The 12,030-nt window shown below is 44.2% G+C and overlaps 1 protein-coding gene across 1 annotated transcript in view; it reads left to right on the plus strand.

Annotated features, from left to right (window-relative positions):
- The first annotated feature begins 6,103 nt into the window (after nucleotides 1-6,103).
- The window catches only part of RAB2A (RAB2A, member RAS oncogene family), a 113,396-nt gene continuing 107,469 nt past the window's right edge, over nucleotides 6,104-12,030 (plus strand). The window contains exon 1 of the mRNA XM_053558599.1: nucleotides 6,104-6,511. Within this exon, the coding sequence (XP_053414574.1) occupies nucleotides 6,466-6,511 (46 nt within the window). The 5' untranslated portion in view covers nucleotides 6,104-6,465. The remainder of the gene's footprint in view (nucleotides 6,512-12,030) is intronic.

The following is a 12,030-nucleotide window of genomic DNA, read 5'->3' on the forward strand; positions in this document are numbered from 1 at the left end:
TAGCAAGGAACACCTACGGCTTAACATAAAACAAAGAATACATTAAAGGTAAATGAAGACTAGGGTTTGAAACAATTGCTAGATCTGGTTTCCACTGACCAAAAATCAACAACGTAGACAATAAAATATTACTGATATTAAAAGGTTCTGTAGGAGTTGATCCTTTAATATAGTTGGATACATTTGTAGAAAAATCATCCACCTGCAATTTGGTATATAGGTTCTTTTCTAACATATTGTTCAAAGTGTCTTCACATCTATCTCTAGTAACTCTATTATGTAAGCAACCATAATTATTATCATTATTGAACAGATGATGGAAAGTCTGAAGAGGATTGTCTTAACATCAGCAAGCTAGTGGCAAGGAAGAGCCTGTAATTCAGACCTCCTGGAATCCAATGTTGGGCCTTTCTCCAGACCATTTTCTTGCTGAGAGCACTAAGCAAATCTTAAATACAATGAAGAAGGGTGTTGAAGTACTTAAGTAAGTACTTGAACTACGTTAAAGCAAAAACTATGAAAAAGTAATGATCTTAGGCCGGGCACAGTTGCACATGCCTGTAACCCCAGCACTTGAGAGGCCTAGACGGGTGGATTGCCTGAGACCAGCCTGAGCCAGAGAAGAGACCTGACCTCTAAAAATAGCCAGGCATTGCGATGGGTGCCTGTAGTCCCAGCTACTATGAAGGCTGAGGCAAGAAATCGCTGAAGCCCAAGAGTTTGAGGCTGCTGTGAGCTGTGACACTAGAGCACTTTACCAAGGGTGACAAAGTGAGACCTTGTCTCAATGATAATAATAATAATAATGATCTTGAAGGCCCATCTTTGGTTCTACCCTCATTTCTCAGGACAAAATTCTGGTCTCTGAAATACAACACTTCTCCTGCAGCTTTCATCAGGAAGAAACTACTCATGATTTAGTAAAAGAAAACTCTATTCTCCTTTCAGGCACGGTCCTCCATGGTTCATTTAAATCCTACAGTTCTTAACAACAGATTAGGAAGTGGAGAACAGGGAGAGAATGAAGAAGGGAAAGGGGGAAATGACCTCAATGTTTATTTAGTGTCTATCGTATGTCTGACATTGTGCTACACACTTTACATATGTCATCTCACTGGGGAAACTAAGGCTTAGAGCATTTAATAATTTATCTATGATCACTCAACTGATAGGTGGTAAAATCAGAATTTGAATCTTATTCTTTCTTCTTGCAAAACTGGTATTGAGCTTATTAAGTATTTGCTGGGAAATTAGTTCTGTTATGGTATTTAGAAATGGCTGAAGAGTGGCGCCTGTGGCTCAGTGAGTAGGGCACCGGCTCCATATACCGAGGGTGGCAGGTTCAAACCCAGCCCCGGCTGAACTGCAACCAAAAAATAGCCCGGCGTTGTGGCGGGCACCTGTAGTCCCAGCTGCTTGGGAGGCTGAGGCAGGAGAATCGCGAAAGCCCAAGAGCTGGAGGTTGCTGTGAGTCCTGTGACATCACGGCACTCTACCGAGGGTGGTAAAGTGAGACTCTGTCTCTACAAAAAAGAAAAAAAAAAAAAGAAATGGCTGAACAAAGGCATTTCACGGTTGTTCTTAATTACGTCTGGGTCATGAACTTTTGCGAGGATCTCTCCCATAAAATTGGACATATGCAAATACATACGTCATTCTGCATACCATTTCAGGAGGATTGGCTAAGGAACCATGGAAACCAAGTGAAGAACTTCATGATTACAGTATTCCAAATCACTTTTCTCCCATTCCATCCCACTCTGCTCCTCTTCCCAATGTCTGAGAGTAATAAAACCAAAGCAAATGTAAACATATCAGTTTGGTTGGGAGCAGCAAATGCAAAATTGTAAAATAGTACTGACTTTAAAATGTCATGAAGAGGGGTTCACGCACTCTGAGAAGCTAAGGCAGGTAAATCACCTGAGCTCAGGAGTTGGAGACCAGCATGATCAAGAATGAGACTCTGTCTCTAGTACAAATAAAAAAAAATCTAGCCAGGCATCATGGCTGATGCCTGTAGTCCCAGCTCCTGAGAAGGCTGAGGCAAGAGGACCCCTTGAGCCCAACAGTTTGAGGTTGCTGTGAGCTATGACACCCCAGCACTCCACCCAGGGAGACAGTAAAACTGTCTTAAAAATAAATAAATATATAAAATCATGAAGAACTTGAATAAGAAGATATTTTAAAAATATAGTATTAGCTGGGGACTGGGGCTCATGCCTTTAATCCTAGCGTTCTGTGAGGCCAAGTCATAAGGATCCCTTGAACTCAGGAGTTGGTCGGCCTAAGCAAGAGCGAGATCCTGTCTCTACTAAAAATAGAAAAATTAGTTAGGTATGGTGGCAAGTGCCTATAGTCCCACCTACTTGGGAGGCTGAGGCAGAAGGATTACTTGAACTAAAGAGTTTGAGATTGCTGTGAGCTAAGCTAACAGCACAGCACTCTATCTTGGAGCACAGAGATTCTGTCTCAGGAAGAAAAAAGAAAGGAAAGAAGGTAATAAAGAAATTTTAAAATCTTGAAATGTCAGTTATGATTTGCAGACCATGTATGATGTAAGACTGAGAGGTGGGGTTATCAGTGTATATCCTCAAGAGAGCAAAAATAGCCAAAAGTCAAATTGGATTGAAAATCCTAGGAAGTATACTATATCTAAGTGACGAGAGGTTTTATTTATGTCATTATGTCTGAGGAATTTTTCTTGAAAAATGTGTTTGGATTTTATGGGCTAAATAAAATGTTTTAAATGAGGTTTATATGGTTTTTATTTATACCTTGTATTTTTTCCAAGAGGATTTTAAAAAGCTTATGGTTTTATAGAAAATATGATAAGATACTATGAATTAAATGTAGAAAAAATGTAGAGACATAAAAAAAACCCAGGAATGGAGCTTATTTAAAACTTGAATTTAGGGGGCGGTGTCTGTGCCTCAGTGAGTAGGGCACCAGCCCCATATACCAAGGGTGGTGGGTTCAAACCCAGGCCCGGGCATACTGCAACATAAAATAGCTGGGTGTTGTGGTGGGTGCCTGTAGTCCCAGCTGCTTGGGAGGCTGAGGCAAGAGAAGCGCCTAAGCCCAGGAGTTTGAGGCTGCTGTGAGCTGTAACGCCACGGCACTCTATCAAAGGCAATAAAGTGACACTCTGTCTTTAAAAAAACAAACAAAAAAAAAAATGTGGCCACATACCCCAGAGCTGGAGGGTTCAAACCTAGCCCGGGCCTGCAAAACAACAAAGACAACTACAACAAAAAAATAGCTGGGCGTTGTGGTGGGTGCCTGTAGTCCCAGCTACCTGGGAGGCTGAGTCAAAAGAATCGCTTAAGCCCAAGAGTTTGAGGTTGCTATGAGCTGTGACACCACGGCACCCTACCGAGGGAGAAAAAGTAAGACTCTGTCTCAAAAAAAAAAAACTTGAATTTATGTAGTGATTTGGCCTTTAGTCCTACAAGGTAATTTCTAAAAATTATGCAGCATATACACATACATACATATATAATATGGGTTGTACACATTTTTCTATAATTTACAAAATATTTTCCTATCTATTTATCTTACTTGATCTGAAATTGACTTTCAGAGGCAGTTATAATCTACATTTTCCAGATAAGGAAACTGAGGCTCAGAGAAGGACTTGAGAACCCAGCCCTTGACCTTCTCATTACATTATGCTATAACTGACCATGACAACAGCTCCTGTGTACAAGTAAGCAATGCATTTCAGTTCTGTGTGAGTACAATATGCACTTGATGCCTGTGGCCTTGGTCGTTTGATGAGAAGATTACTCCTTTCTTTGCCGTTCGCTTTATATCTGGAGGTTGGCTAGACAAAAAATGAAGGACTTCACGCTTGGAATGGCCCTTTTAAGAAACACTTAACTCCAGGCTGGTGCAGTTCACACATGTAATCCTAGCACTCTGGAAGGCTAAGGTGGGTGAATTGCTTGAGTTCAGGAGTTAGAAACCAGACTGAGCAAGAGTGAGACCCCCCATCTCTACTAAAAACAGAAAAATTAGCCAGGCAGTTGTGGCAGGCACCCGTAGTCTCAGCTGCTTGGTGTGGCTGAGGCAAGAGAATTGCTTGAACCCAGGAGTTTGAGGTTGCTGTGAGCTATGCAACAAAAACAAAAAAACCCCACTTAACTCCTTTACTTTATACATGAGTACACTGAAGAGCTGAAGGCCAAATGATTTGTCACATTCCCACAATCAGTTAGAGGTAGAGTCAAAACCAGAAGCCGGGTTTCCTAAGCTCTCTTCTTTATACAGCATTGTCTCTATAGCTTTCTACCCATTTCTATGATTTGGTTACACACTCCATTCTGACCTTCTTTGCCTTAACAATTTCCCTTGTGCCTACTGGTTGAATTTCTGCATGGATACTGCCATGGCACACGAGGCCTTGCATAGACTGGCACAAGATACTTCCCCACCAATGAACCTTCTCCTACAGCATGGGAATGCTACTGACTCCTCCAGGTGCTGCCTCTTGTGTAAGATCCTGATAAAGTTGTCCTGCTGGAGCTGTGTTGGTAAAAGCCACACACCTGACAGTAAGGACTTGAGTTTCTTCTCTATCACTCAAGAAAGACTTGGTGAAGGCATTCAGGTGGGAGGGACAAAACAGCCTCTGGAACCTGGAGGCTTTGGGCAGGGACCTCTCCTTCCTTATACCGAGGGCGACATAGTGAGACTCTGTCTCAAATAATAATAATAATAATCATTAATAAATAAATAACTTTGGCTCCCTTCCCCAAACTGTTGTTCTTTTGACAAGCTCTCATGTATTCCTGATACAGACATCTTCAATCTTTCCTGACACTAATTCCTCTTTCAAAATCTGTGCTCCTTTACAACAGGATCTGCCTGTAGTTGCCTTGTCTAGCATGAGACATATTATGTATTCAATAAATATTAGTGAATAAAATAGCAACTTTTTTTCCCTTTAACAATTTTGTTTTACAGTTTTGGGCCGGGGCTGGGTTTGAACCCACCACCTCCAATATATGGGGCTGGCGCCCTACCCCTTTGAGCCACAGGTGCCACCCAACAATTTTTTTCTTTTTTTGAGACAAAAGTCTCACTCTGTTGCCCTCTGTAGAATACCCTGGAATCATAGCTAACAGCAACCTCAAACTCTTAAGTGATACTTTTGCCTCAGCCTCCCAAGCAGCTGGAACTACAGGTGCCCACCATAACATCTGGCTAGTTTTTCTTTTAGCAGAGACAGGGGTCTCTCTCTTGCTCATGCTGGTCTCAAACTCCTGAGCTCAAGCAATGCTCCCAGAGTGCTGGGATTACAGGTCTGAGCCATCAAGTCTGGCCAACAATATTTTTTAATTAATGAACGCTGCAAACAATTCAAACTGTACCCCCTCAAAAAAAAATTTTTTTCAGGGAAAAGTAAAGTCCCATCCCAACCCCCCCCCCCATATCAGGTATGTTTCCTTTCAGATTGTTTATGCACATATGGGTATTTAAGTGTGTTTCTTATACACATAGTACAAAAATTATAAGATATAATTTATATGTAAATATACACGAGCAATTTACGTATTATTATGGAGCATGCATAATTGTATAACATATAACATGTAAATAATATTTCATTTAAATACATATTTTTACACACGCCCTTAGCGTATGTCAGGCACCATTTTTATTTTTCAATTAAGAGCAGTTTAGTCTTCCATCGTAGGGGCATAACATGATTTACTTCACAGACCTGATGTTTCCAGTTTACAATTACTGCCATCGTCACTATTGAGAGATCCCGTCGCCAAACACAGAAATACCATCGCTCTCACCCCAGCCCCCGGTGGCTCTGCATTTTCAAAGACCTTTTCATGCACCCGGGAGCTGGGCCTTGCACCGAACGCAGTCCTCGCCTACCCCCACAAGCCCGGGGTCCCCACCGCAGGGCGGAAGACCTCCGCGCCAGCGAGCGGGGAGACTGCAGGACCGACCCCGCCCCTCCCCTCCCCCAGCGTCTCCCGGCCGCCCGGCTCGCCGGCTCAAACGTGCCGGAACGTCAGCGCCCGGCCTCGCCCAGCTCAGGACCCACAGGGCGGACTGGGCGCGGCAGGCTCGGCGCGGGGCGGGGCTCGGGCGGGGCTGGCCGGGGCTCCGGCCGGCGGGGCGCGGCCGGCGTGCGGGGCTCCTCCCCTTTCCTCCGGCGGCGCCGACGGCAGCAGCACTTCCGGGTCGGCGCGGAGGCCGGGCGGAGGCGCAGCGGCGGCTGTTATTGTTCGGCTGGGCTCGGACGGGCGCTGTCTCTCTTTACTCCGCGGTTGTCAGTTTGTCCGGCTTCCTCTCGGCCCCTTACTCCCGGCAGGTGACGGCGGCGGCGGCGGCGGCGGGCGGGGCCTGGCGTTTCGAGGCTGAGCAGCGCGGGGGTGAGGGGCGCGGAGGAGGAGCAGTAGCCGGAGGAGGAGCCGTGTGCCCTGGCACTGAGCGGCCGCGGCCATGGCGTACGCCTATCTCTTCAAGTACATCATCATCGGCGACACAGGTGAGGGCCTCGGGCGCTGCCGGGCGGGTGTCAGCGGCCTCTGGGCCTGGGCTGAGGGGTGGACGGCGTCTGGCAGAGGCGCGGACGCGGATTCCGCCCGGCGCCTCCCTCCCGGCCGCGCCGCTCCATTTCCGCAGTGCTGGAGCTGGTGACGTGGGCACTGCGAGCGGCCGCGGCCTGGCCAGGCCCAGTCCGCGGGCGGCCCCCGACCGGTCAGCCTTGCAGCCGAGGGCCGCGGCAGCCGTTTGCGACGCCCGATCTGGGAAGTGTGCGACAGAAGGGACAGTCCAGGACAGTCAGAGCCTGACTCTGACGGCTGCACCCCACCGCAGGGCCCCTCACCTTGGGTGTCTTCGCGGCCCCCGAGAGAGAGGGAGGGAGGACGAGAAGAGCAGAAGGTGATAGCACCGGGGTCTTGGTTCTCCTGACCAGTCCCCCGTCCTGCACGCGTCTGCCAAGGTCCGAGCAAGGAGCTTTCTGGTGTGGGACAGCCAGCTGAGAAGAGAAGGAAATCTTTTTTTTTTAATGTTTTTAACACCATCCCGAGTCAAAATAAGTCACATCTCTCCATTGGATGGCTAGAGAATTCCTTTCGGGGTTATTAAAGCATGAAAGAGTTCTGTGGACTTTTGCCACGTGTAAACTGGGATTATTTGATAGTAATGCAAGGCCATTCAGTGCGCTGGGTGTGTGCATATGCGTGTACGTCGAGGACGCTGTTTGTTTTTAGATATGTCAAGTCCAGTGTCACAACTGTTAGTTTTCAGGTGATCCAATGCCCATTTGAAGTGGAAATGGATTCGGTTATTCCAACTTAAATAACATTTTAGTGTATTTCTCAGAAAAGTAAAAAAAGCCATTGTAAAATATTTCTAATACCTGTAATTTTTGGCATTACTTTGAATCTAATAATAAACCTAAGACATGTTCAGGTGTTAACAATTATTAATATACCAGAGTCTGATTTCACTGGTGACTCTTGCACAACTTCGGACATTTTGCACAACTTTGGAAATGTAAGCAGCAGCTTGTGATTGCGCTAATGATGTAGCAGGTTCTCTAAGTAACTAAAGGAGCATGCTGATGCTGCCTGAAAGAAATACTTTGTGCTATAAACATGGGTTTTCAGAAAGGAGTTGTTGGTGTGCACACGTGTATGGAAAGTGGATGGTTTTCTATTTAAAATCCTGGTAAAGCAGCGTGTTGCAAATGTTTGGTAGCAAATTTTTAAACTTTAGAAAATGCTGTGGTATATTTGGGGAAAAGGAAGGTGGGTTCTCAGACCTTCTGGCAAAATTGGATTTAGGTTGTAAGAATGAGATTGGAGAGGAATGTATCATGCAGGGAGTAGCAGGGCAACAGATATTGTAGCAGGGCTACAAGTGTGGGCCACAACATCCAGCTAATTTTTCTGTTTTTAGTAGAGAAGGGGTCTCACCCTTGCTTAGGCTGGTCTCTTGAACTCCTGAGCTCAAGAAATCCACCCACCATGAATTACAGGTGTGAGCCATCTCACCTGGCCTCCCTCTTTCATAAAAGAAATTTTGAAACTTTGTCCTTTTTTTTTTTTTTTTTTTTTTTGAGACAGTCTCACTCAGTTGCCCTGGGTAGAGTGTGGTGACCTCATAGCTCACAGCAACCTCAAACTCCTGGGTTTGAGCCATCTTCTTGCCTCAGCCTCCAGAGTACCTGAAACTCCAGGCACCTGCCACAATGCCCCACTAATTTTTTCTAGTTTTTAGTAGAGACAGGGGTCTCACTCTTGCTCAAGTTGATCTTAAACTCTTGAGTTTAAGCAATCCACTGGCCTCAGCCTCCCAGAGTGCTAGGATTACAGGTGCGTGAGCCATCAAGCCCAGCCTAGACTTTTGAAACTTTTATATCAGTGGTTCTCAACCTGTGGGTCCTGACCCACAGGAACTATATTAAAGGGTTGTAGCATTAGGAAGGATGAGAACCACTGTTTTACATAATCATGATACTGTTGAACTATTTTCTTACTGTAAGGCTAAATGCAGTTAAAATGTAGCTTTAAAACTTTTCCTTGGTAGTGTCTTATTTCTGAAAAATCATTTAGGAAAATGTGTCATTTAAATCTAGATATAAAGTGGAAAGTGGTTGGTTTGTTTTTTTTTTTTGGTTTATAGGAGAGATTTATTTGAAGAAATATTACAACATATAAAAACTACATAAAGTCTTAATTTCCACTCATACAATGGGTTGATTTGATATAATGGGGAAAGTGGTTTTTAATAAGGCTTGCCCAATATCTTTTTTTTTTTTTTTGAGACAGAGCCTCAAGCTGTCGCCCTGGGTAGAGTGCTGTGGCATCACAGCTCACAGCAACTTCCAACTCCTGGGCTCAAGCGATTCTCTTGCCTCCGCCTCCCAAGTAGCTGGGACTACAGGCACCTGCCACAACGCCTGGCTATTTTTTGGTTGCAGCCGTCATTGTTGTTTGGCAGACCCGGGCTGGATTCAAACCCGCCAGCTTAGGTATGTGTGGCTGGCGCCTTAGCTGTTTGAGTCACAGGCATGGAGCCAAGGCTTGCCCAAAATCATACCAGATAATTATCAAGCATAGAGGGAAAGAAAAATCATAATAAACCCATAGTAATTGTTGCTAGTAAAGTTCTTGCGTCAGCTTACCATTAGCCCTCCTTGCCCCCAGACACAAAAAGGCACAAACCTGCTTGTATTCTTCTATCTCAAATGCCCCTTCCTCAAAAAAAAAAAAGGAAAGGTTAACTTTTGTCACCTGGCCAATCCTATTTTTCCATTGTTTTACGATGACAACCCCCACCACTCCCTGTTGGATTATACTAGTCCCCTCCTTTCTTCCCTCTCCTGCCTCCCTACTCCCACTTGCATTTTAAATAATCTTTTTGTTAGGAAGGCCTTTGACTTCCTCTTAGGTGGAAAGGTAGGCTTTCCATTATCAGAGATTTTTAATAGTTTAGTGGATGGACCTTTGGGGGAGGTGCTATGTGATGTCTGAGCTAAAATTAGAATGATGAGTAAGGATTTGCTGGGGTGGGCAAGGGAGAATGTGTAGTTTGTAATTGGAAGTCATGTTTGTAGCTTAGAAATGTGTGACCTGGGTTTCAGATTTGGTAGCTAATAATGTATAAATGGAGTTCTTATTATCTGAGCATTCTTATTTAAGCTTTTGAAATTATGAAGTTTTGTAGGTAAGAAAAATTCTTATAAAACTTCATAATAATCTTATAATAGCCAGGCGTTGTGGTGGGCTCCTGTAGTCCCAGCTGCTCAGGAGGCTGAGGCAAGAGAATCGCCTAAGCCCAAGAGTTGGAGGTTGCTGTGAGCCGTGTGATGCCATGGCACTCTACCTGAGGGCGGTACAGTGAGACTCTGTCTCTACAAAAAAAAAAGAAAAAAAAAGAATTTTTCTTTTCTTTTTTTTTTGTAGAGACAGAGTCTCACCTTATTGCCCTCGGTAGAGTGCCGTGGCGTCACACAGCTCACAGCAACCTCCAAATCCTTGGGCTTAGGCGATTCTCTTGACTCAGCCTCCCGAGTAGCTGGGACTACAGGCGCCTGCCACAACGCGCAGCTAAAGAAAAATTCTTATAACATGAAAATATTTACTGATGAGTTACCATATTAAGAAATTAATGTGGCCAGGCATGGTGGCTCACACCTATAATCCTTGCACTCTTGGAAGCCTAGGTGGGTGGATTACTTGAGCTCACAGGTTTGAGACCATCCTGAGCAAGAGTGAGAACCCGGTCTCTAAAAATAGCGGGATGTTGTGGCGGGCGCCTGTAGTCCTAGCTGGGAGGCTGAAGCAAGAGAATCACTTGAGCCCAAGAGTTTAGGGTTGCTGTAAAGTGTGATGCCAGGGCACTCTCCCAAGGGTGACAAGGTGAGTCTCTGTCTCAATAAATAAATAAATAAAAGAAATTAATGCCTTTCCAAAACTTTCTTCCTCATTTATATTCCCATCCTCTTGGCTTTGGCATAGGGTCCTGCAGATTATAATAAAGCTTGAATTAGTTAAAAAGTGAAATTACTTATGCTAAAAATGCAAGCATTTATTTGATGAAAATGATTTTGGAGTTTTTGATTACATGCAGAACCGCTGGTAAATGGGAATTTGACAGAGTGATCCTCTTTGAATGAAGTAGCTAATGATCATTCATTGAATGAATATTGACTGAAGAAAACTTGGTTGTGATGGTGAAGAATCACCATGGGGCAGACTAGGAAAGTTATCAGCGAAGAAGACTAAGCAGGAAGAATCAAAAAGGAAGAGAAACCTGGACAAAACAGTGTCACAGAGGGGGAGCATATCCCTTAGAGGGGACTGTTGGTTGAAATGGTAGAAAGGCACTAGTGGTTGGCCACAGTGTTGGATTGTGAGGTGAGAGAAAGGGAGAACTGTAGGTATACTTTCTTTTATTTTTTTTTTAAAAAATACAGATATTTTATATATTATGTATGTATATTGAAAAAAATCTAGAAAACTGTACACTTAACAATTACTTCTGAGGAGGAGGGTGAGTAAAATTTTTTGCTTGTGTTGAAAGAGTTGGTATTGGTGGCTGTGCACAGTGGCTCACGCCTGTAAACCTAGCACTCTGGAAGGCCGAAGTGGGTGGATTACCTGAGCTCACAGATTGGAGACCAGCCTGAGCCAGAATGAGACCCCGTCTCTAAAAATAGCCAGGGAGGCAGGTGCCTGTAATCCCAGCTATTTGGGAGGCTGAGACAAGAGAATCGCTTGAACCCAAGAGTTTGATGTTGCTGTGAGCTGTGATGGTACAGCACTCTACCAAGGGTGACAAAGTGAGATTCTGTCTCCCCCCCCCCAAAAAAAAGTTGATATTGGTGAAATGGGTCTTTCTACATTGTAGAGTTCTCCTGCTTTATTTTCTTTCTTAAAAATTTAAGCAATATTATAAATAATATTGCTGCTTTTGAAAAAAGATACTGGGAAGTTAAAATCAGAGTCATATTGTGGGCTGTCTTATTGAAGAAAGTGTGAAAGGAAAGGAAAGAATGAGAAGTTTAGACTTGGTGAGCTGCTGTGTGCCCACGTGCATGGGTGTGTAGTTGTTTATATGTATTTTAAGATAGACTTGAGATTGAAAATGCCAGAAGGAAGGGAGGAGCAAAATCTTAAAGGATTTTTGAAAGTATTAGGTTCTTCAGAGTTTAAGAGTTTTAACAAAAGGAATACCTCTTCCTGTGAGAGACTCAAAGTTGAGTTTCTTGTGAACCACCTGGGGTGTTTGTTCAGGGGGGAAAAAAAAAGATTCATTGGCCCAAACCCCCAGATATTTTGATTCACTAGATTTGAGGGGGTAGGCTCAGTGTTGCTAAACCTGTGGCCAGAAACACTAATCATTGAGTTTTTTTGTTTTTTGTCTTTTTTGAGACAGAGTCTCAAGCTTTCACCCTGGGTAGAGTGCTGTGGTGTCATAGCTCACAGCAACCTTTTGGACTCAAATGATCCTCTTGCCTCAGTTTTTCTATTTTTAGTAGAGATGGGGTCT

The sequence above is a fragment of the Nycticebus coucang genome, chromosome 13, assembly GCF_027406575.1.
Source record: "Nycticebus coucang isolate mNycCou1 chromosome 13, mNycCou1.pri, whole genome shotgun sequence".
In the NCBI taxonomy this organism is placed as follows: domain Eukaryota; kingdom Metazoa; phylum Chordata; class Mammalia; order Primates; family Lorisidae; genus Nycticebus; species Nycticebus coucang.